The following is a 25655-nucleotide window of genomic DNA, read 5'->3' on the forward strand; positions in this document are numbered from 1 at the left end:
ATATTTCTGAGAAAAAAGTGCCGTTGAAATGCCACATCCCCACTTATTGACGATCTGTTAGAAGCCACGTAGGTTGTTGTTGTTTCATCGGTTGAAAACAAGATTTTAAATCTCGTGCATGCGAATGAACCTTTTTTTTTCACAGCTGTTTCATAAGTTCCTGTATTATCGGCATTAAACAGGGCCTCTATGCATTTATATGTTATAAGGCTATACCTTATTTATACAACGTGGTGATTGAAAATGTTTTTTTTTCGAAATCATGAACGTTCTGTATAAAATTTTATAACAAACTTATACTGTCAATTACCTAAGTCTAGCACCTAACTATATTGAATCGTAGAAACAAACTTCTCATATTTTTGCTCAAATAACTTCCATTGATAGCCAAAATTTTATCTGAGAGGAAAAACTTGTTAAGCAACAAAAGTGCGACCCTCTGGAAATCAGCCCCACGTCTTCCCACGGATTTTTTAATATTATATAAATAGAATATACTTTCCAAAGGTGGGTGACAACGATACGACAACCCGTGTTCGAGGACGATATCGCAGTGGAGTTTCTGGAAGACCTCGCCGAGGCACTTGAAAATGACATTATGCACTTCGACGCCCTGCAGGAGGAGGCCAGCCTCATGCACCACGTCATGTCTCAATTGAGAAGGTAAAGGCAATTATAAACTCTTTAACATTATTTACAAATCTAATAAAAAATACTTTCGAAGTCGGGTTGACTAATGGTTCATTATTTATGAGGTTGGCCGTATAATGATGTTGCTATATCCGGTCCAGATGTAGTTGTTCAACTCGATACAATTACATTGGGGAAATATGTGACATATATAGTGCTGATATTTCAACCAAAGCCGGAGTGGGAATAAAACTTCCGTTCGCAAAATCAATAAGTTCATTAAAACATTTTTTCTTTTTCAAGCTGAACGGGGCACTAAATAAAACCCGTCGGTTATTTCCATCTGGTTTTGGAATTGGAAATATAAATAGTATATTATGCCACAGGTTTGATAAACGTCATTTTAGTAACAAATTTGATTTGACACGAATGGAACGAGTGCTTAACAAATTAGTGACTGAGGTTTATCAACGTGATGCACACCAAACGTTCTGCACGATCATTAGTTTTGCGCTATCGCTCATCCAAAAAAAGAGCTTTTATAAACATATTCCCGGAAATGCTTAGTTTCTGAGATATGGGGCATGGGAAGTGTTCAATATTATCTAAAAAACGGTGATTGTTCAAAGAAACTGCTACTGTAATACTTTTTATAAAACTTCTGGATTCCTCCTGCGTCGGTTTTTGTTGACTCGAAGTAGCTAACGCTTCGCCAATCATCCTGTCGGCTTCTTCAGAGCTTGACTGAAACTGGCTCGCCTTTTACTCTGTACCTGCTTTTATATTGTTTCACTCAAGCTCTGAAGAAGCCAACAGGATGATTGGCGAAACATTAGCTAATTTGAGTCAACTAAAACCGACGCAGGAGAAATCTAGAAGTTTTATAAAAAGTAAAAAACGGTGAGTGATCAAAGTTCAATAAAAATCGTGAAACATTAATTTGTCTCACGTTGTAGGTAAAATACTAGATAAAGAGAAACGTCAATAAATCAACAAGTTACACAAATTATTTACTTTATGGAAAAGCCATAGGATCAAAGAATAAACTAGGTATCAAAAATATATATCTATATGTATCTAACTAAATATGTACATGTATATATGTATAGGATACATGCTTGCAGTGAAGTTGATGGCGGGCATCTTTATCATTTTGTTTGGTATTAATTTTTGATAACTAAATTTATTGTGATCAAAGAGTTCAAAAAAATTTCATAAAAAAACGTTTTGTCAATTTACGTGATTTGCAAGTTGCGAAAACAACCCAAAAGCCTTTAGTGACTATATTCTTCTTTAAAATTCTTCCCGAGACGGCTTTGAACTGCCCAATTTTATTCTAGCGCTTTATAACTATAAATGGCGTTGCCAAAACCGGGAAAAATATTTAATACATTGTGAAAAACCGTCTTTTTGAATATTTAACTTCTGGTATCTCGAAAAGTGACCATTTCCTAATCTACCTACGTTGATATGATATTGTGAGCGTAAATACTTTGAATTTTAAATCTGAATTTTTTTTGTGTTTTAGAATATACGACAAGAAAGGCCTATCATTTTATTTAAACTGAATAATAACCAAACATCATCATTGCATAGAGCAGGAAAGGTGACAATACAAAATAATGCATATAACAGCGATGACGCTACAATTTAGGATACCATGTATATTTTATTTAAACATTTATTGTTATATATTTTCGATTCAAATTATTATATTATATGTATCCGTTTAAGATATCAAGAAGACCGCAAAGCCCACGAGGGCCAAAAATGGAAGCTGCCGCCTCTAGGACAGCCGATAAGCCTTTTTAGCGCCGGCGACGACACGAACAGGACAATAATAATGCCTCAGGATGACAGTAAGTGGTTGTTTTCTCTTTTTAGGGTGCATTTGAGGCTTTGCAACCTCGTATCAAAACTCGCCTACTGGTAAACCCCACACCCAACACCAACTATCGTCACGACTTGGTTTGAAATCACGAAAAACTAGTTTTGACGAAAAATCAATAGGATGATCCATAAGGTTTTTCATTATTCGTGTTATAATTATTTTTTTGACCAATTGACCTTTTATTTTTGTGATATGAGAAAATGTATTACTTTGTAAGGAACTCGTTCTTTTGTCAGACCCTTTGTATGCTGCAATCAAGAGATGCAACTTTCTGATCTAATGCCAAAAAAAAGTTTTTTTATTGACTTAGTAAACACAAAAAGTATTTAACCCAAGCTAAATCAGTAATCAGTACTCCATAAATATGCGCACTTCTAGTCAACGTTTTAAATTTTTATTTCTTTTCTATTTACAAATGATTTTTTTTAATAAATTTTAATCGTCAGATGTCTAAAAAAGTAGTATATTTTTGGCAAGCAAGATTTTTACAGTATTTATCGAAGTTAGTTATATCTGCAAAAGTCTAAAAAGAACGATCGAAGGAGGAAATTTGACCAAACGTCAATATATTTTAATATAATTAGTAACAGAGGGTGTAAACCCGATAACCATTTTTTGTTAATAATTGCCCATCAGTGAAAATTGGTGCCTGTTCGACAACTAATTTAGAATGGTTCTAAGACAAGATACACAGGGTTGGTAGTATACACACAAAAATACCGCAAGATCCCATAGGAAACGTTTATTAGAATTAAAATATATATACGGATATCATCCGTTCGCTTGTATTCGTGTGTTTTGCGAAAATGTACCCAAAAACTAACGGTCGTAGAAAAAGTGTAGTATGCAACACGTTCTGTAAACTTTTTAAGTCACTCGTTTATTAAACACTCGCTTCGCTGCGCTCCTCGTGTCAAATAAACTCGTGAGTCAAATGCCGTTTATCACACTTGTTGCATAATATACTATTAATCACTCATTTATTACGCACTCGCTACGCTTGTGTCAATTAAACTCGCCACTCAAATGCCGTTTACTGGCATAATATGTTATTATTAGTTTTAAATACCAAGTAGTTTTTTTTTTGTGTTGTAAAATTTCCGTAAGTCAAACGTGAAAGAAAACTACTCGACACGCGATCAAAATCCGCAGCAAATTATCCTATTATGTGCTTTCCGAATCATGGAAATTCGGAAAATATCGGCACGAACAAAGTGCCATTTACCGGAAATTAAATTTCGGAAAAAGAATTGGTCGTAAATTGAATATACGTACGTGTAATAACATTAAATTAAACGACACCCTGTTAAAAAAAAAACTGTTTTTAGAAAGAGATCGAAGCGATACTGAATATTCAGTGCGGGCGAAAAAATAAGAACGAAAAGTGTGGGTAATATCCACCTTTCTTTATCGCATTTCAAAACTTTGTATTTAATGAAAATTCAGTGACTCTTCGCGACCTTTTTTTAATTAGCTTCGTCGTAGAGGTGTTAAAAAGTTTCGACGAAGCGAGCGTGAAGAAGAATTGAATTGCAACAAACTTTTAGTGAAATTTCTTGTAAATACCTGTCGGCTTTAAACTCGACTTGAAAACTATTCGATCGTGAGGCGTTAAGTTGCAGACGGGGTTCAAGAAAAGACGTAAATGCCTATAAGGGCCATCTTAAAGTAGGAGAGGGGTTTTTTTCATTCTCTGCAAAATGAACATTTTGAAGCTAATCCCCAAATAACTTTTTTCGTTAAAATTTGCATTTGTATTCTGACGCAATTATTCCCAATTTCATTTTTATCTTCGAGGCGTTCCATTTTTCTTTTTTCTTGTCAAAAAAAAGCTTGCAGTTCATTTATATTATCTCCTGATCGTGCCAAATTGAACGCTGTTGCGTAGTTGTGGATGTCAACTCAGTTTTATAGTGATATTCCGTTTTTCCAATGTAATTTTTAAATTTCAACAACCGTTATTAACAGAAACATATAAAAATATTCATTTAAAACAAAATTTTTACATTTAATTTTAGGATTAATTAATACTTTTAATGATAAATGACTCAAAAAAAAAGACCAACCTGTTAACGGCAGATTCTTTGTGCGAAAAAATTGGGACTTTCATTATGCCATTTTTCATATTCGCGTCCGGTTTTTAAAATACAGAGCGTGAAACTTTATTTAGAAAATAACATTTGTAGATATTGTACAATAAGTAATAGATGAAAAGTAAAAAAATATACCATTAGTAAATAACATATTGCTTTATTTTAATTGGCAATAAAATTGTCTAACCTAACAGGACAATTACATATACCAAGCTTTAGCAAAATATGTGAAACACTGTGAGATTTGTTATTATTATTTATCTGTATATTAGAAACTGGGTGCGATAATAGAAAAAATTACAAAATGAAAGTCATAATATTTTCCCACAAAGAATTGGCCAATCATTTTGATTTACCTTGTAGAACAGCAAAGTTAATAAAAAATAATAATGACAGATAATAGAATAAAAATGTTCCGATTTTTGGGTGAGTTGTATACGTGAAGTATTTATCTTCTTTTATTCTAAAGTAATTTTTTTTCAACTCTTTATTTGGAAAACGATTTCAACAAAATTTAATATGCTAAAAAATTGGGACTTTCGTTATGCCATTTTTCATATTCGCGTCCTGTTTCTAAAATACAGAACGTAAAACTTTATTTAGAAAATAACATTTGTAGATACTGTACAATAAGTATTTTAGAAACTGGGTGCGATAATAGAAAAAATTACAAAATGAAAGTCACAATATTTTCCCACAAAGAATTGGCCAATCATTTTGACTCACCTTGTAGAACAGCAAAGTTAATAAAAAACAATAATAACAGCTAATAGATTAAAATGTTCCGACTTTGGTGTGAGTTATATACGTGAAGTATTTATTTTCTTTTATTTCTAAAGTTTTTTTTTTCAACTCCTTATTTGGAAAACGATTTCAACTAAATTACGCTTAAAATACAATCTCAGAATTCAATATTTCTAAATATTATTGAGTTTATCAGTTTAATGGTTACGGCCGATTTGTGCCATTTTTCACAAGAAAATAGCACACCGAATACGAACTCCTCATATTCCCATCTTTAAAAATAAGCGAAAACAGTATAGTTTTTGTTTCAATTTAATTTATTTTGCGCTCATTTAAAGTGCGATTTTTCAAATGTTCTCCTTCGATTCTGTTCTGGTAGATATTTCGTTAATTTAATACGTATTTTCGAAGTACCATTACGTTTTTTTTTCTCAGGAAGCCAACATTTGTTAGGAAGTATTTTAGTAAAATAAATGAAGTTATTCAAGAAGTTGTGCAAGTGTTTTTTTTTAATTTGTTCCCTTTCCACTTTTAAAAGAGATTTAAATTTTCCAAAATAAATGCTATAATAACTTTGTTATTAGTAAATATTTTTTTGAGGTGTACTTATATATACCAATTTATTGGTGTAGTCAATTTCGTATGAAAAACTCCATCGATTCGAAACCCACGAAAGCGTTTTTTTCTGTTTTTTTTACTTCTGATTAAATAATTTTTACCATATTGATTTCCACCGCCCTTAGAACTACAAAAAGTAGTATAAATAATTATTTTTTTCCAGTCATTTTTCGTGTGTACTGCGCCGATCACACATATTGTACGTTACGATTGCCAGTGGACACGCCCGCCGAAACCATCAAAGTCGTAGCCGCTGATAAATTGAAAATGAGGGAGGATGAACTTCTCTTGGTAGAAGTAAAGTCTAACGGGGAGCGAGTGGTTTTTAAAGACAACGACATTAGCATACCGACCGCCCTGTCCATTAACGGAAGGATATTCGTTTCTCCCAAGGATCATTTAGATGCGTTGGTAAGTTCTTTGAAATTCTTAAAGATTGAGTGAACATCCTAAAATAATATTTGTATTTATTTATTTTTAATCAACGTGCTCCTATTTTGCATTTCCATTGCTTTTTCTACAAGATTTTAAAGATTTTGGTTAGTTCAATCAAAATTTGCTAAATTGCGAGCCATTTTCAAACGCATTTTTAATTTAATTAATCTAATTAATCAGCTATAAATTCGCAATGATGGATAACTCACGCAAGTACATAGATGATATTTAATTTATTTACAATATTACATTGTACAAGGTGGGCCAGATTGGACGCCTATAAACTTCCCTTCCTAAGGCGGTATAATAGTTATCAAGGGGAAATTCGATTTTTTATATGGGAGCACTGTATATTTTTATTTTAAAATGACCTTTCCACAAATATAAAACCCTATCACTCTGTAACTGTAACAAATAATCTACGTTTTATGTTTTTTATCAATATGAGTTTTTGGGTTTATTTTAAAGAAAAAAATTAAAGGTAGGTATCTTATAGATCTCACAGCACCTAACTTGTTAAGGTCTTAACCAACAAACTTTCAAATATAATATTCTTTATATTATTTAATTTTTGGATTTCTGAGACTTTTTCATCGTAAGTTATTCTATAATTAATTTGAAAATTTTGAAAGATGTAAAATTTCGAATAATTCGTAATGTAATTGTGTTGTCGTTATAGTTGTAAACTCAGTAATCTATTTGAACAACAGGTTGCAATTTTGGAAACCATCCTATATTTATTGTGTGTTGTTTTGAAAAGAAATCTCAAAAACCTTGGTTTTTCGAATTTAAAAGCAAAATTTCTAACGACTATTAGAGTAATAGGGGAAGGTGGGGTAAGGCAGTTCACTTACCCTTTTTATAATTTTTTGTGGCTTTTAACTATCAAGTCGATTTATTTTTGACCAACTTTAACTAAATTTACCCAAATTTTGACGAAGCTTCTGGCCGTCGTGGCTCGCTCTCCGCAATTTATAATAATATATAAATTTTTATAATTATTATAATTATTTATTAAATAGTATTTAATAAAAAAAAACGTTACTGATTAGTAGCTACTTTTCTATCGATTAAAAAATTGGTTATTGCTATTTATAAGATTTTCAAAAGCTCTCCATAATTTTATCCAAAAAATAATAAAATAAAATCGGTTATAATAACATGAAATAGCTTTTTAGATTTTTTAAGCGGTCCATTTTACCCCTGGTATTACGCAAAGGGCTAAAAATGTACAAATAACAAGAAGAAAAAGCGAAAAAAAAATTGTTTAATTTTTGAGGGGGGTCGCCTTGCCCCACCCTCCCCTATTCCGTTTAGCTGATAAACATAATATCGAAAAGGCTTTCCGCCAGTGGTTCTGCACTCTTAACCGAACCTTTTCTCAATTTATTCATCTTAATGATCAGACTGTAGCTGCATTTATGTTGATCGCGTCGATTTCCCTAAAAATTTTCCATTTTTAAGCGCCCGCCGTTCGCCAAATAAGGCCCCGCAGCCTTTTATCTCGACGTCGCGTTTCGGCCGTTATAAGCGAATTGCGCTTATTTAGAATTCCTTATAGTTACGTTGCATCCGCAGAATGCGATATTAGTCTCTCATGGCAATTGTGCCGGGCGCGAGATTTACTTTTCCCCCGCTTTATCAGAGGAAAATGGAATTTATTATCGTTCGCCAACAGTAAAACAGACCCGCCGACTCCCTACGGGACCGTATATATTTGCAGGTGATTTAAGAAGATTTACTGGTACCCTGTGAATTTTTGTTGCCGTCTACGATGTGTTTGTAGCGAGTGTATCGTGGTTCTTGTCTCTTTTTCTAATGGCTGTCTCACCATACCACGTCTGAATTTCCCCTCCTGTCTCTTTAAATGAAATCATGGAGTTTCAAAAACTGAAGCGGCATAATATCGCCCGTTACAACCAATATAGAGGGATAACTCTTTAAAATTAGTGTTTACTATTTATTGTGTTTGACCGGCCTTCCGCTGCGACATCATCTATTGTGGTACGCTCCCAAGTACTCAGTGCCCCATCAGTCTGAAGTCTGAGGGTTTCTTCCAAGCACGACCGCTATTCGTCATCAAACTGTATTTGAAGCTGCAGTGTTTGGGGTACATCCCCAACAGAATTTACAGATTTAATACCTCCATTGCTAATAGGGATGAAGTCTCCGTTCGTTTCCTTGGCACAAAGTCGCTTTTTTCGTTACCTGTCAGCCCACTATGGGCCAACTCCTTATGCCTCTTAAAAAAGCTGTGTTCGTACATGAACTTCCCCGTGGATGCTTGAATTTTACTTCTTATTTAATCTTAATGCATCTGTGAATTTTGTGTACTAAGTTTTATTTATTTTGTGAAAAAAGCTCTAGAATCTTGGTTGCAATTTCATCACAGTTATTACTTGCTAGCCCGTGTATTAATTTTACTTTAAAGTGATCAAGGAACTCACCTCCAAGAACACTTTGTAATTCTCTTGATCACACCGATATTAACTTTAATATTAAAACTGCCTATTTAATCCACAAAAGTAAACAACACTTTATGATCCCATTACCACCAAATCTTCGTAGTAGTCATATTGACCCGCAGCTGAGGAATGTTGAGGAACCAAAATGCTTCAAAAAAAAAAAAAGAAAAAGTATGTTTTATTCTGTAAACAAGTACTTCGAATGGTCTATATATTATGTATCTATCTACAAAATTGTTTTTTTTTATTTCATTGTGCTATATATTCCTATTGGTTCATTAACATTTCTATTCCTTTGTTTTTTTAATTTGTTGTATTTTATTTGTGACGGCCTAACCTATACGTATATGGGCAATTTTTCGTTTTTTATGTAAGTTCTGTCAATAACAAATATTTTGTCTTGTCTAATTTTTTCTCCGACAATAAATACATCAGAGAAAAATAAAAGAATTAAAACATGAAATTAAAATACAAACATTACGTATATAGGAGCATTATAGTTAAAAAATGGCTTAAAGAAAACTCCAGAATTGATTCAGTCCATTTTTTATTTCAAATAGAATCAGGAAAATTATATATGTATATAATTTTTTCAAAGTTCAATTTTATTCCATTGCTTTTTAGACATGTTTAAGTGAACAGGAGGAAGCCACACAGGGAATCGAAGGTGACATCGAAATGTTTGGTACCAAAGAACTTGCCTATTACATGACATTGTTCGATTGGGATTTATTTTGGTAAGTTTCTCAGACAGATAAATAAATGTCATTATTTAAACGACTAGATTTTATTTAGTTAGTATTATGCTGAAATATGTTACCGGTCTTAGCACTCGAAATATTCTGAAAAGTCGCAACGAAGCACAATGGAGATTTATTAGAATCATTAATCACTTTTTATAAATCCTACTGTTGCGATAAATAAATCCGAAAACAAAAAGGTTACACTTGTCTAAATTTCGGACGACAAATATAACGGAGACATCAAACGATAAATCTGAGGATTAAAGCAAATTTAACAAACGGGCTGGAAAAATTCGACGTCGCGCTTAAATTGAAAACATTTTTACGGTTCAAATTTTTGTCGATTAACGACTTTAGCCGAAAGTTAATGAATTTGAAATGGAATATTTAAATCGCCGAAACGGCTCTTAAAAGGCAACTCGTACAAATTTTATCGATAAGTTTTAAATACGAAATCGCTTGTCAGATTTTCAAATACCTTTCAATTCCGCCAAGTCTAAGAAAAAATATTTCGTTTCAATTATCCGCCAAACTGCCAGTATCAAAAAATCAGTAACAGCTTCTTACAATTCTCGATACGGAATGATAATATTAATTTTGAAATATTTTGGTAAAGCCTATTTATTTAATTTTCTGGCGAGATTGTTCAGAATAAGCAAAAAACAAAATCGACGACGTACAGTTTGACCTATGTCTTAATACTTTTCAATACAGCGGGCAACACTGCAAAACTGGAAGTAATTTAAATCGATTTATTTCCTCGATTAATCTCCACCGTATAGAGCTACGGTATTCGTAATTTTGTTAACCTACACACATTTTGATAAACTACTGTCGACAAAAGCCAACAAAATTGACTAACTGTCAGCGGCTATGTTGCTTATTCAACGCCGCAAGGCCTCATTGGTTAAATAAGTCGCGCATGCACATACTGATTGTGGCTTCGGACTACCAAACTATTGTATTCTGTGATATTATTTGCGTAAGGGCTTGAAATGCAATTTCTCAACATAACAATTTATACTCCAGCCACGCAAAATTAGTTCGTCTAACGTTATGAATTAATAAACTCGTAAATTCAACACCCACAAAGCAATATTCATCATCGACTGCGGCGGTGTCTGTCTGACGAGAACGTTCACCCTCTGCTTCGCCCAAATCTCAATGGCAGTAAAATATTGGCGTATTATTCAGATTATGGGACCGCGAATGGAATAAAAACTGTTTTTTATTTAAGGTGCGTCCATGAATACGAGCTGCTTTACCATACATTCGGGAGGCACCATTTTGGTCAAATAACGGCGAACCTGGATGTGTTCCTGAGACGCTTCAATGAGATCCAATTTTGGGTTGTCACCGAAATTTGCATGATTGGCAGTTTAAGCAAACGAGTCGCCGTGCTTAGGAAGTTTATAAAACTGGCCGCATAGTAAGTAAGATTTCTCGGTTATGACGTCGACGGTGCACCACTTTGCATCGTAATAGCTTTCACGAATGTACTATATCAATATACCTGGGCGTATATTGAGTGCATTTTGAATTATTGAAATGGCCGATGCTACGCTAAAGCCCGATTTTCACATTGCAACAAGGTGCTGCAATGATGCCCCGGCTTGATGCATTTTCTAGTTGGTGCAATTTGTTGCGTGACTATTTACATCAATTAAAAGTAGGTTGTGTAGTCATAGTCAGACTAAATATCACGAACTGAAAAATAACCTAACCTCACTTTGTTCTTATTATCAGGATTGTGAATAGGATAATTCTACCCTTGGCAGTTAAGATTTCTTTTTGGTTCTTTTTAGTTTTTTTTTTTTTTTTAGTTTTAGTTAGTTCTTTCTTGGAATTGTGATTTACTGAAAATATTTCATTCTTTTATTCACTACTGGAACCGCCCGTTCACAAGTACAGTGCAAAACGCAAATTACCCATTCCAATTTTCCTATCCAAATAACTCATCAAGTGCTTAACATTAACTTACTTTTACATTATTTTAAAAAATAAAAGTTTCCAATTTTAATTTGGTAACACACAAATTGATAATTCGTTGTAACTTCTTGCTTGAAATTATAACGAGTTTTAATTTGATGCAAACCGGATGCAGACGTAAAGACCATTTGTCATTGGAAAATTGACAATAAGGCTTGCAAGACTGCAGCAACAAACGGCGAGTTCAAAACCTCTTGCAATTAAAATATGACTACCAAAATCAACAGACAACCTAAACGTAACCAGCATATAATTTTTCAACTTGTAGTTCCTAACTTTGAAAACGAAGGTAATAATAACACCATAGCAATGTGGATTGTTGCCACAAAAGTCACTATTGAAGTCATGTACTTACATTCGCTGACAGATTAAAATCAAGGGTTTTTCACTGTATTGTCAGTCTTTTCTGGGTAATTTATCTCAACCTGGTTGTTTAAGCTCGCAGTGATTCCCAATTTTTCCAAACTTTCGCTTAAATATCTCTAAAACTGCGAAAGATGGAACGATACAATTCAATCCCTGCAGTTGTCATGTCAGATTTCGCAATGATACTTATAATTTCTATGTTCAAAGACCTCCAAAATTCTGAGATATCAGGAATTTTATATTAACAATTCCAGCTTTGACAGGTTTAATAATATTTGCGTTCCGATACTTCTTACTGAAAAAGCGGTGATGCCGTAGATCAGCAATTAATTGAAAAATTTTTTGAAATTATTTGAGCTTACTAAATTATGATGTGTGACATATAAGTGGTAAATCTGGAAACATTTTTGAATTCTGCATGTCTAAAAGCCCCTAGATATTTTTGGAGAAATTTGAGTATTCCGGTATTTTTTATATATTTATATATATTTTTAAATCATGGCGTTTGTAAAAATTCTCGAAGTTAATTGACATAAAATTTTTATTTATCATTATTTGTGTATGAATAGTTGGAGTGTGAAAAACGCATACTTTTGATATGAAAATTATTATTTGCCTTTTTTTTTAACCATCCAATCTAAGTAAACGTTGAGTTTGGCAAAATAAATAACTCAAGCCAACAGTGATACGGTATAGTCAAACTTATTCAAAAATAAATATACAGGGAGTATTTTGTAACAAATGATCCACACTCACATCCCAATAAAGTTTTAATGAAAGGTCATGGCGAATAACTATATAAAAGAGCATTCCATTTTAAAAAATCTACGTTCTTATCCATTTCATTTTTAGACGTGCCTTTGAGCTTTTCTTTTTCACTTTTAATTAAGCTTTCGTTAACTAATTAGTCTACAGTTACATCGGCCATTTCTGAAATTTAAGCTTTATGTAATTAAAATTTTGTCGCCAGCGTCTTGACGAAATATCTTTTTACAGTTTCGAAATAAAATAATTACATTTTCAAATGTTCAACACAACTTAATCATTACGAGACATCGAAAACTTCAGTAAACAACAACCATACTTCAAAGGTCCAAAATTATTTGCCGAATTTTATTTCAGTTGCAAAGAATATCAAAACCTCAACGCTTTTTGCGCCATTGTAATGGGACTCAGCAACGTAGCAGTTTCGCGTCTCTCCAATACATGGGATAAGCTGCCTTCAAAGTTTAGAAAGCTTTATACCGAGTTTGAATCTGTGATAGGTCAGTAAGCAACGCACGAACGCAAAGAACTTGACAGTGTCACTTTCAATTTTCAGATCCCAGCAGAAATCATAGAGCGTACAGGGTCAGCGTCGGAAAATTACAGCCGCCAGTCGTCCCGTTCATGCCTCTACTGATAAAAGACATGACGTTCACCCACGAAGGGAATAAAACCTCCCTGGAAGGGCTGGTCAACTTCGAGAAAATGCATATGCTCGCTCAAACCATGAGGACCATTAGATTTTGTAGAAGTAGACATTTAGGTAAGTAATCTATTGAGATCACTTGTTAGATGAGAAAAAAACGGTAGTAGAGTTCTCCCAACCCTATACAGTTTTTACGACATAATCCGGTATTTAACTTTGGTAAATTTTTATGAAGGTCTAACCGCAGGCCTACTTCGCTTGGATTTTTCTTTATAACCCTCAATAAATAGATTCGCAATTCCACAATGCCATTCCAGAACTGTAATTCGGTGCTTCGTGCATACAAAAACTTGTATCTCATTGATTGTTTTGTAATAAAAACCAATTCCATTTTCAATTCCATTCAATGTTCAATGTTAAAATAATATTCTTCTGATACGCATCATATATCAACCGTCTCACTATTCCTGCCTGGTGCATGTCAAGTAGACTTTTTAGGGCCCCACGATCTTTCCGCGTTTTTCGTTCTTGAACACCATTCGCAACTATGTCACGTACTGTGGGATACAGTGTTTTAGTCATCATGGACGTTAATTTCATGGCTCCACTTTCTCCCGATGTCGATTTCAGAAACACAAACATTGAACATATTGAATAATGCTAGTATTTGGTAAGAAATAAATTGTAATAAAATCTATATGGTACCTCAATAAAAATGGCACAAGAGTATACCGCCTTTATTGGGGTTGTCCTAAAAATGGGTACGATAATCTTATCTAATTTCCAAGAGTATTGGTCACAACATTCTAACACCAAAATACCTTTTTTAGTAGCATATTTACAAGAGAACGGTTTTTACAAATTTACTTTAATTCCACATATAAGTTAAACAATATGTGTGACAGGATGCATCCCGGAGTAGTTCAAACTCCTCTGTAACACTGTTGATTCCAATACAGATTTTGGATTATGCGAATATCGTTATCATCAATGGCATTACGAAGCAATTTGTCGAGTACTTCTTGTACTGTACAAAGGTGTTCATACAGAATACTGCCTCTCTGGTGTGGAGGACTCGAAGTAGCAGTTCCAGAAGATGACTCATGAAACTTATAATCTTCTAGGTGTTTAAAACTCAGCAAAAAATAGTGACAGTAATTATGCAGCCAAATTATTTAAAGGCACTTGCACACCACTGCCGCATTTAAATTTTAATATAAAATCGGTTTGCTTCAGGATTTGGCGCAAGAGTTGTGACATTTTTGTCGGGTATTTGGATTTTTTAATTTGGTTTTAAACAATTGTTCTAGACTGTTTAATTTGTCAAATAAACAAGAAAATTTCCTGTAGCTAATTTTATTGTTATTTTCTATCTCAAAAATGTTGGGGAGACTTAAATTTTGACAAGGTTTTGAATGGGTTGATTGCAGGGGTTTTAGGTGTTATATAACTTATTTTCTGGTCTTTGGATGCTGGTGTCATTGGAAGGGTTTGTTGTACTTTTTAAATGAATGATTTGTTTCATTACAGTTTTGGATCCCCCTTCACCGAAAAGCGAAGGCGAAGTAAAATCTTACATTTCGTGTTTACGGGTAATCGACAATCAAAGGATTTTGACAAGTATGTCTCAGAAATTGGAACCGAGGAGGTCTTAGTGGCATTATATAACTCAATGAGTAACGACTGCCTACGGCGGAAGAGGATGCCTGTCATACGCCTGTCCGTTTTATTGGGTGTTCTCGTTAAAAGGATCTCAACCTAGTTATGTGTAGACAAACAACCGGAATGCGTCACAATAATTAAAATTCTTTAATCAGTATTCTTGAATGGACCACATCTTCAATATTTAATAAGCGTTACTATTACTTTTATCTACAGGACGAACCCGCGAAAATAACCAAAAAATAATGTTATTAAACCTCGAGTTGTTTAGTACAAATAATTAAAAACTCTCCGCTCCTTGGTCTAAAATTGCATAAACGTAGTTGTGCATTAGTTATATGTGTGTTTTTTGTGCCCCGAATTTTTTGTTCAAATATATGATCCTGTAAAATAACGAACTTATATCAAAAAAATATTTTTGTGACACATTTTTTTAAGAATCTAATACGCACACTTTTACGTAAAATAAGACACAATTTTTTTATTGTCGGTGTTTTGTATATAATGTATGAATCTTTCAATAGCGGTGTAAGTATCCGCAAGTAACTGTGAAAGCTTTAAAATAAAAAAGATTGGCGAGGTAAGTTATTTATAAAAGAGAATAAAAATTATCAAAGAAACGTAGCACTGTATCGTAGTTACCTAAAAACTATTAATTTTTAAATATCGTCCGAATAAAATCGTTTGGAACCATAAAGCAATAAATCTTTTGTACATAACAAATTCACGCGATAGCACCATAGTTTAAAATGCATGAATTTCAAATTATCCAATGGAATTGTCTATATTTATAACCTTTTTCCACGTAGTGAGTCCCAAACATTATAAACCCCCATAATAAAATTAATTCGATTTTCATGAAGCCATATCTATAAAAACAAATATATGGTACCACAAGCAATGCATATCCACACATTAACCGTTCAACCACGCCATAACGAAAATAATCAAAATTTTGGCATATAAATAAATCGGGACATCCTTGGTTGGATATAAGATTTGTTAGGACAATCAGTAAAATTAGGATGTTTTCTAGTATTGTGCAACATTATAACACGGTAGAGTAGCAAAATGTCCGCAATAGAAAGAAAAATTTTTGGTATACCAATTTCGCTGACATTTGATGCACTACTAAAGTGGGCGTCACATTTTCACACTGGAAACAACGAAATAGTTGAAAATTACACACCCTTCAATGTACAAAACAAAAACGATATGTGAAATTAACCCATATTAGCAGTTCAATTAAAATTAAAATCCTTAACAGGTTCTTCAAAACTTATTAAAATCTATTACTTTTACTTGAAGTAAACAATTAAGATGTAGTTCCTATAGGATGAAAAATAAACCGAAAAAAATAAATAAACATACCAAAAATTTTTCTCAAGTGTAGATTTAGAAAAATATTCCTCTTTGCGTACTAATTTTAAAGTTTTTAAAGAGATTTCATGATGTGATATGGATATTTATAATATATATTTTAGTTCTATACATATATATTTGTAGTTGGTAGTACCTTTTTGATTTTTCTATTTGATGCCAACGAATGTTGGTGAATTGTAAGGAAAACACTCCAATGCATGTAAAAATATTTAATTTTAAATCTCCAGTATCTTCAAAAAGTCCAGTATGTTATAAAATTTTTAATATATTATGAAGGTGTAATATAAAGAAAACAATAAAATATAAAAATTGTCTTAAAATGATATTTGTTTTACCTCCATATCATGAAAAGGTTGCAAATTGGCTCACCAGAAAAATCTTTTCATTTAACATAATTTTTTCACAGTCATTTATTAAACTTTTAAATTTAATTTAAATTAAATTATTAAAGTTAAATATCTATCTAACTACACAAGAAATCCATGTTAGATGCCCATAACTAAAAACACTCACCAGTAAACACTAGGTTAACTCTGCCCCAATAAAAAAAATAAGAAAATTGATTGGCACGAAAATGGTATTAGATTGTGAAAATAGTATGTCCAACTGCATAAAAACAAGCTAACCCATGAGCTTGCGGTATTCAATAACCAACATGGTCGCTGACAGTTCATCAATAAGTTTGGATGCGGCATCCAACCAAATCCCATTAAATCTTCAAGCAAAAGTAGTTGAAAGTGTGATACATGTTTTGACAGAAATTGGCGACAAGGGCAGATTGCTGGGTGAAATGTTGAAGTATGCGCATCAATTTTTAGGCCACTAATTGCTGAATTATGTAATCATTAATTATGAATATAAAGAAAAAAATAAATATTCAAACTGCTTAGGTAACAGTTTTAATTGGCTTCACAATGGGTAAGGATGAAAGCCAGAGTTCATTAAACTTTTTGGCACTTGCGACGCTTCCACAGTAATTATGACTAGGTCAAAATGGATTATTTTTAAGAATAACAAATCATGTTCTTTTTAATTTTATTTACATATTTGGTTTACATTTAAAAATTAACCTAAAAGAGTTGGTTTTACTATGAATATAAATGAAATTCAAGAGAACCTGATATCATTATACTCAAAAAAAACTAGAATATCTAATTTTCAACTTTGTTGTTAACCGCATTGTTATAACATATTTTTAAAAATAAACCACTGTAGGCATATATAAAAAATGGATTATTAATTCTAAGAAAAACTTAACTCTTAGCCACTGCAGCCTTCTTCTCTCTAGCCTTTTTACCCTCTGTTAGTTCTACTCTCTGTGTTTCTGTTAGTGGGGTTAAAATCTTAGTGACTACACCAGTACCTAATGTCGTCATGCCATCCCTGAGTGTAAACCTTATCCCCTGCTCCAATACCATTGGTCTCAACATTTTCAGAACAAGCCTTAAAATAAATATAAAAATAAAAATTATTCACCAAAGTCGGCATACTAAAATCAGTAAACTAAATTTAATACCTAGAATCTTCCCCAGGCATAACCATCTCTTTATCAGGAATTGTAACTTGAACTGGACAATCCCATGTTCTAGAGAACATTTGCACCTGGATAAAAGGAGTAATTGGCTTTACCCTACCACCTTCTTCTTTAGTTAATACATAAACCTGGCTTTCAATATGATCATGGCTTTTGACTGTTCCAGGTTTGGCCATTATCATACCTGGTAAAGATAGAATTTTGATTTTTAGTTACTAACAAATCAGAATATCAAATCCAACCTCTTTTAAGATCATCTCTCTTGAGGCCCCTAACAAGAGCACCTAGTTGGTCTCCTGCTTGAGCTTCCTCCAAAATTTGATGAAACATTTCTACTCCAGTAACTGTACTTTTAATAACTTTACTGAATCCAACAAATTCACAGTCAGCACCTTTTTTTAAAACACCCCTCTCTAATCTACCGGTGACCACAGTTCCACGACCAGGTATTGAATAGACATGCTCGACAGGTAACAAAAATGGCTTATCTAGTTCCCTGATAGGAGTGGGGATGTTAGTGTCAACAGCATCTAGTAGTTTTAGCACAGCGTCCCTTCCAATTTCTGGATTTTTTCCTTCCAAAGCACAAAGGGCTGATCCACAAATAATTGGGATTTTATCACCATCGAATCCCATTTCGGTCAACAATTCCCTTTAAAAAATATATATGTATTAATATTACCCAATCCCATAAACGAATAATTACATGAGTAAAGATAGCAAAAAAAAATCCTTACCTAATTTCCATTTCCACCAATTCAACCATTTCTTTATCAGCAGCATCAACTTTGTTAATAAAAACCACAATATTTGAAACGCCAATCTGTTTGGCTAAAAGTAAATGCTCTCTTGTTTGAGGCATAACTCCATCAGTAGCCGCGACAACCAAGATTGCACCATCCATCTGAGCAGCACCCGTAATCATATTCTTAATATAATCTGCATGCCCAGGGCAATCGGTATGCCCATAGTGCCGTTTTTCCGTTTGATATTCAATATGGGCAACATTTATTGTAATTCCTTTAAAAAAAAAAATTGTGCACCATTGTAGCTTTCTAGCCTAATCTTACCTCTTGCTTTTTCTTCAGGGGCATTGTCAATATCAGCATAACCCCGAGCTTTTGCCAATTTCTGCTCAGACAAAACTTTCGTCAATGCTGCTGTTAATGTTGTTTTGCCGTGATCCACATGACCAATAGTCCCTATATTGCAATGCGGTTTGGACCTCTCGAAAACCTTCTTTTCCGAATAAAATCGCCTTTGGCTGCATTCTGGTACAAATATTTGGAGCGCCTTAGTTTGATTACCAAGTTTGGATAGCGATTTTTTATTCAATAACGACCGGAGACTTCGATGTAGAGCTAAAATTAAGTTTATAACCTACAAATTCAACGAAACATTCTAGTGTTACCAGGGACAAGAATACGGGAAACCACAATTGAAGCCATAGAAAACTTTGAAACTTTCGACCAGATTAAGTTTACATCAATGTCAGACAAAAGCTGTTAAAGTAATGTTTAGTATTATTTAATCACGTTTAATAATGGCGTACCGGTCAAATAAATTTATGCTCACCGAAAGCCACCAGAATACCACAGAATCCAAAATACTACCATGGATGAATGTAAAAATACTTTGAAGTTGTTACAGAACATGAAATATGTGGGTTCCAGTAAAACATCTGTGAGTAGCACTAGTAGGCAACCACAAATACTGATCTATACAAAAATGCGAGTTGTATTTACTGGTATTTAAATAATTTTCGAATTTTCTAATGTACCAACCGGACAACTGAAGGAAAGACATCGCTTACTTGAGAAAAAAATACAATTTTTTCCAGGTTAGCAGAGGCAGGCATGTAGCCTCTGCGTCAAGGAAAGTACTTAACAGTATATATTGTTTTGTTTGTATGAATTGAACGAAGCTTTCCGATATACAAAAAAAAATTGGAACATTTTAAATTCTGAGGATCCCTTCAGTCCGGTAACAATCTAGAGCTTTAAAAAAAGTCACTAAAATGAGGCAAAAGCTTCCATGGTCATGATTATAAGTTAATTTGGCCCAAACTATACGCAAAGACATTATTTGGTACTATAAAAATGGAAGGCTTTCAGAGTTTTATTTGGATAATTTATTTTATGTTTTTGTTTTATATGCTCTCTTCTGTCAGTAACAGAATAACAGACACTAACCAAAACTAACCAAATACTTGCTAGAAAATAAAGCAAATGGGGCCTGTAACTGAATTCTGCAACCAATTATATACTTGCTTATTTGAATTAATACTTTGCCCCCGTTGTGGTAGTATATATTATCACTTCAGAAAGTCTTTGCTTTTGCTGTATTTGATATATAGAATATATTTGATAAGAAAGTTAATGATCACTAAACACTTATTAAGATAAAACGGTGATACAGATGAATATCAGAGTTACCAGAAAAATGATACAGCGCTATAGAACTAGTCTAAAGAACATGCGAATGTTTAGTATAGTTAATGTCATTTTTATTTTTTAAATGTGTTGGCAAGCGGATAAGGTAGACGGGCAATGTTCTGACCCGGGCAATAAATATTTAGGTTTATTGCGGTTAGAAATTGTAGCAAACCCGATTTGTATTTGCATTACCTTCTTAACAAAATATAAACCTAGAAAATATGAAAGCGAGGTAACCCAAAAATTCGCAATATAGATAAAAGAAAAATACCTACCTGTAAAATAAACTATTGGAACAAGACTAGGTCGTGAATATATTTAATTTTACTTAGGTATACATTTATTTCGTTTTGTTGAGATATTGGTGAAAATTCAAAATATTAATGTGTTATCTGATCAATATCTCGATAATTGTTGAAACAGAAAATTAAAATCTTGGAGTAATAATATAGATGACGATGAAGCAATTTATATTACCGAAAACAAAAAGTTCCGGAGACACAGTAAGGTAAAATGCCAGATAAGAAAGAGTAAAATCTCCCGTTTAAGGGGTCAATATAAGTACAGCGTACAGAGAAGCAAACTTTAACGTCTTTTTCTCAACATTAACCGTGATTCGAACCGAAACACTATCTGAAATTTTTAGTGTGATCTCTTGGCTGCGGGTTATATGCTACCTAGATCTTTTTCTCATTGTTTTATTGTTTGTCTTGAGCGTACGGATGTGCATTCTTCGACTTTTAATTGAAATTTATTGTCTAATTACCTAACTATATGCGCGTATTATTCTTTAATTACCCTCTTTACCGCACTTTAAGAAATGCGGTTAACCTATTGGCATTATGCATAAACACACAGTCTTCTGGAAATGTAAAACAAGGAAGAGAAAAAATTATTATAGAACGCTTGTTTAGACGTTGATTCTCGTAACTGTTCTCGTCCGTGCCCGTAGATGGTGAGCAGTTATTCTTGAATAAAATTATATTAAATCTACGTCAGGAAAGTTTGGTTTGTCAATACCTAATCGTATGTTCATTATTTTCCGATTGAAATCTTCTAGTGCGCAGACTTTCCTAAAATAATTACCACCTATATATATCTCACATAGAAAACGAGATAATAACCTACCTAGATAAAACAAAAATATGGCTAGCTTTCGTGGGTCTATGTGTTTCTGGTTTATAATACTAGATAGTATCTACTATTGCAGTGTCATACATTCTGCGAATTTTAAGTCTCCACTCACTTTTCGTCGTTTTCTGGACGAGTTCCATCAAAATTTCAAAAATTTGGAATGGTCTTCCGATCAAAAAGTAATGTTTTTGTTGGTTTAATTTGACAATTGATACGAAGTGCCAACATTTTCGTAACTTTTTTTGTAAATTTAGACGACCAATTAACTCGACTTCATATCGCCTGGAAGTAAAAGATAATATCAGATAATATCGTTATCAAATATTCAATACTAAAACGATAATTCAATTTACAAGTTTTCCACTGCAGACAACAAATTGATGCGTCGCGTCCGATTGGAAAGCCAATTTAGTAAATTCATTAAAAGTTAAATGGTCTAGATGTTTAATCGATCGAGTTTATCTCGCGATAATCTATATAAATTCCACCGTAAACAAAAACATTTCTCCCGCAGTGAAATGCGAATACAGGGCGTCTCTAAAAGGTGCCACATCGTATTTAATTTCCAAACCTTAATATGGTTTTACTGGTTTTACTCTTGTAGTTAAATAACGCAGTAATGAGATGAATAAGACATTCACTAGTAGTAGCGAGCAGGTAGTGCCATATATTAATTTTTTCAAAAAAAAAATCTAAAAGAGAAACTATGAAACGATAGTTTGTGTTTCCTTTTTTGACCAAAGATTCCTTTCTTGGACAGTTCAAACTTTGAATCAAACATTTCGGAAACCGCTGATAAAATAAAATTTCATCAGGTATAACTTGTTTAGGTACAAAACGATGAAGTTTTGCCCTTTTAAATCTATGCCAACTAACGCATGTGACCCTATCTAAATTTCAACATACAAATTAATTAACTATTTTGAAATTTGTGGTAGCATATTTTCCGCACCTCTTAGAGACATCCTGTATAACTTCGGGGGTAAATTTAAACTAGCATGGGATGGACGTGCAAGACAGAATACAAATTGCTGTCATTTTCAACAAATTATAATCATTATTTTCAATAATGGTCTACGATGTAAAAATCCCCATAGCAAATGACGTGCAAGATGCAAAGCAACGGTAATTCGAATTGATGGATTAAGCGTATGTGCGTAATATTCGACTTCAAATAATCACGTTATTTATTAATAATTAAAAATTTATCTCAATTTAGATTTGAAAATTGATAACGTTAAGTTAGTTTTCAATTGCAGTAGCATTTAAATCTGGAACATTTTAAGAACTTAACATGTTTAACACTCCTTGATCGTCAACGCCTTCAAAAAATAAAAAACAATTTATTTGAATACATATTTGCTGTGTTAATAGACAAGAACTTGAAGTCTCCTAGCCCTCCTTATTTAAAAGATAAACTATAAGGTTGTTCGGAAAGTCATTTCGTTTTTTCCCGTCAGAGGACTTAATTACGTTTTTTCGTAACCAACTTCACACTTAAGCCGCATAACCATTATATGTCTTGAGAGCTGATATTGCAAGGCTTGTGTGTGAAAAAGTTCTATTAATTCTACGTAGTAGTTTTTGGTTGGTGCCCTTTTAAATATGGAGAGCAATAAGCAGCATTTTCGTCATATTTTACTTTTTTACTTCAGAAAAAGTAAAAATGCTGTCCAAGCGAGAAAAAAATTGACGGATGTGTATGGAGAAGGCGTGTTAACAGTACGCCAGTGCCAGAACTGGTTTGCAAAATTTCGATCCGGCAATTTTGATGTCGAAGATGCACCACGGTCTGGAAGGCCGGTCGAAGCTGACTGTTCGACTGTTTATGGCCATTTGAAAGGCATGGGCTTAACCTCGAAGCTCGATGTGTGGGTGCCCCATGTCCTTACGGAGCGAAATTTGTGTCGTCGCGTTGATGTGTGTGATTCGCTCCTCAAACGTCAAGAAAATGATCCATTTTTGAAGTGGATTATTACTGGGGACGAAAAATGGGTTGTATACAACAATGCTAAACGCAAGAGGTCATGGAGCACAAAAGATGAACCGGCTCAAAGCGTGTCAAAAGCCAACATTCATCAAAAAAAGGTGATGCTCTCCGTTTGGTGGGATGTCAAAGGAATCGTTTTTTTTTAACTTTTGCCGGACAATACAACGATTAATTCAGAAGTCTATTGTCATCAACTGGACAAATTGAATGATTCACTTAAAGAGAAGAGGCCCGAATTAATCAACAGGAAGGGTGTAGTGTTCGACCAGGATAATGCGAGACCTCACACAAGTTTGGTCACTCGCCAAAAACTTTTACAGCTTGAATGGGACGTACTGCAACATCCACCATATTCTCCAGATCTGGCGCCTTCCGACTACTATTTGTTCCGGTCCCTGCAAAATTTTTTGGATGGCAAAACCTTTACCTCAAATGAAGATGTCAAAAACCACCTGAACCAGTTTTTTGCCAGCAAGGACCAAAACTTTTATGAGAGGGGAATTATGTTACTGCCAGAAAGATGGCAAAAGGTGTTGGACCAGAATGGCCAATATATAATTTAATAAAATATTTATTCATTATACGAAAACTGTCTTCCATGTTCCCCAAAAAAAACGAAATGACTTTCCGAACAACCCAATACGTACGCTAACTGTGCCTCAACACAGATCTGCTCTTTATGAGCGGGGGTTTAACTATAATGCGTCAAAAACTTTTAATCAGCCTTTGCTTTATCATCTTTAAAACTGTTTCGAAAGAACATTAAAGGCGTATTATGAGATAAATAAAGTGCTGATTGGGTTTTTCGTCTTTTAATTAATCATAGAATTATTTCTATATTTACTTACTTTCTTATAAATCGGATTGTCAAAAAAGTATATATAGATTAATTGTGTTGGGTTAATGTTGAGTAGCTGACTTAATCAGCTAGACTTTGAGATTTTAGTATACTTGCATACTTGTGTATTATGTATATTGTGTATCTCATTCTGGATAACTGGCAGGGTGGCATATCTGTAGGGGGAAATATGAGCATACAGACGTATACCCGGGACGGCCCAGCGTACAAATGAGTCCGTTCTTCAAGAACTAAATACTGAACTAAATCTGTCAAAGACGATAAATCGAAGCTTTCTAATATTCATTGGCCATATTGCAAGAAGAACGGACTCGCTGCAACTACTAATAGTCGAAGGAAAGGTAGAAGGAAGACGGCCGCGCTTTGGCGGGAGTAACTATGACTCTCTTAAGGCTTTTTGGCTGGGGAGAAGTAGTTGCTCGCAAAGTGTGGGGGCTTGTTAAGCGACCGCTGGTTTGGGGGCGCGCGAAGCTCTGGTCAAGCATCTTCCGCAGTCCAAGTCGTTAGAGGTGTCGGGCCGTGCGGTACTAGTATCCGAGACTTGGACTCCCCCTCTCTTGTATGGCCTGCTAAGACATTGTTGGAGTCGCTTGAGGTGTCGGTTTCTAACTAGTATCCGAGACTCCCTCTCCCCCATGCAAGTGCCAACCCCCCCTCCTCGTGGTAACTGCTGGACACTGGTCTTGAACACCGGTGACTAAGTGGGGCACTGGCTATGCGGGCGGCGGGCGTAACGCTCGAGTGTGGGGTAGCCACCCACTGCTTCCGCTAGGCGTTTAGGTCCCAAGGATTGCCACCAGGGCATGGGCTAGTGTGAGAGGGCGATTCGCTACGCCTGAAAGCATCTGAGGACGGAGGTCAACTAGGCCTCGTTCAGCGGACTTGGTTCTGGTCCCTCTTGAAGGTGTGAGTATAACTCGTCAGTGCGGTTTGGTGGCACCTCCGCATATTGAAGCACTAGTCCTGGCCTCGCCAACCAACACCATGGCCGTTCTGAAATGGAAACCTACCGAGCGGTAGGCAGAAGTATGCGCGGAACAACCCCCCAATGGGAGAACGGCGTCTGGAGGGTGTACGCTTATGGGCAATAGGCGGGGGGGCTTGCCAGGCCAGCCTCGCCTGCCCAAAATTTGTGCAGGCACTAAACTTAAAACCCAAGCCTCGGATGGACCTTCCCGGGGGGGGCCGCTGCCCTCCCCTCCTGCTACGACTGGTCGACCGGAGGAACGCGCAAGCGGACCTTCGAACCCGACCCCGCGGCGGGCGGGTGGCC

The 25655-nt window shown here is 34.5% G+C and overlaps 2 protein-coding genes and 1 long non-coding RNA gene across 4 annotated transcripts in view; 1 reads left to right on the forward strand and 2 right to left on the reverse strand.

Annotated features, from left to right (window-relative positions):
* LOC132703709 (rap guanine nucleotide exchange factor 4) overlaps nucleotides 1-16734 on the forward strand; it is a 178821-nt gene extending 162087 nt beyond the window's left edge. For both annotated transcript variants that reach the window (XM_060673134.1, XM_060673135.1), the window contains 8 exons: nucleotides 508-663; nucleotides 2365-2489; nucleotides 6140-6387; nucleotides 9501-9613; nucleotides 10857-11048; nucleotides 13097-13239; nucleotides 13296-13502; nucleotides 14916-16734. In XM_060673134.1, coding sequence (XP_060529117.1) covers nucleotides 508-663; nucleotides 2365-2489; nucleotides 6140-6387; nucleotides 9501-9613; nucleotides 10857-11048; nucleotides 13097-13239; nucleotides 13296-13502; nucleotides 14916-15040 — 1309 coding nt within the window. In that variant the 3' untranslated portion in view covers nucleotides 15041-16734. The remainder of the gene's footprint in view (nucleotides 1-507; nucleotides 664-2364; nucleotides 2490-6139; nucleotides 6388-9500; nucleotides 9614-10856; nucleotides 11049-13096; nucleotides 13240-13295; nucleotides 13503-14915) is intronic.
* A 712-nt stretch (nucleotides 16735-17446) lies between these two features.
* On the reverse strand, nucleotides 17447-19566 carry LOC132703080 (elongation factor Tu, mitochondrial-like). The gene is made up of 6 exons (XM_060672138.1): nucleotides 19376-19566; nucleotides 19035-19325; nucleotides 18702-18984; nucleotides 18207-18616; nucleotides 17947-18148; nucleotides 17447-17873 (listed from the first exon to the last, which is right to left on the reverse strand). Exons 1-6 carry the CDS (start codon nucleotides 19410-19412, stop codon nucleotides 17684-17686), a joined length of 1413 nt encoding a protein of 470 aa, XP_060528121.1. The 5' UTR covers nucleotides 19413-19566; the 3' UTR covers nucleotides 17447-17683.
* A 925-nt stretch (nucleotides 19567-20491) lies between these two features.
* Nucleotides 20492-21782, reverse strand: LOC132703873 (uncharacterized). Its single transcript, XR_009619179.1, has 3 exons — nucleotides 21528-21782; nucleotides 21420-21472; nucleotides 20492-21367 (listed from the first exon to the last, which is right to left on the reverse strand). It is a non-coding gene; the product is annotated as an uncharacterized LOC132703873 (long non-coding RNA).
* Nucleotides 21783-25655: the final 3873 nt, after the last annotated feature.

This window comes from Cylas formicarius, unplaced genomic scaffold (assembly GCF_029955315.1).
Source record: "Cylas formicarius isolate icCylForm1 unplaced genomic scaffold, icCylForm1.1 PGA_scaffold_6__28_contigs__length_40554024, whole genome shotgun sequence".
Classification (NCBI taxonomy): Eukaryota; Metazoa; Arthropoda; class Insecta; order Coleoptera; family Brentidae; genus Cylas; species Cylas formicarius.

What these genes read in the sequence shown, in the direction of transcription:
- LOC132703080 (XM_060672138.1), bottom strand. Translation starts at nt 19,412, where the DNA reads ATGGCTTCAATTGTGGTTTCCCGTATTCTTGTCCCTG. An exon ending in CCCTGAAGAAAAAGCAAGAG is followed by an intron (nt 18,985 to 19,034) that starts GTAAGATTAGGC and finishes TTTTTTTTAAAG; the next exon opens with GAATTACAATAAATGTTGCC. An exon ending in ATGCCTGGGGAAGATTCTAG is followed by an intron (nt 17,874 to 17,946) that starts GTATTAAATTTA and finishes ATTTATTTTAAG; the next exon opens with GCTTGTTCTGAAAATGTTGA.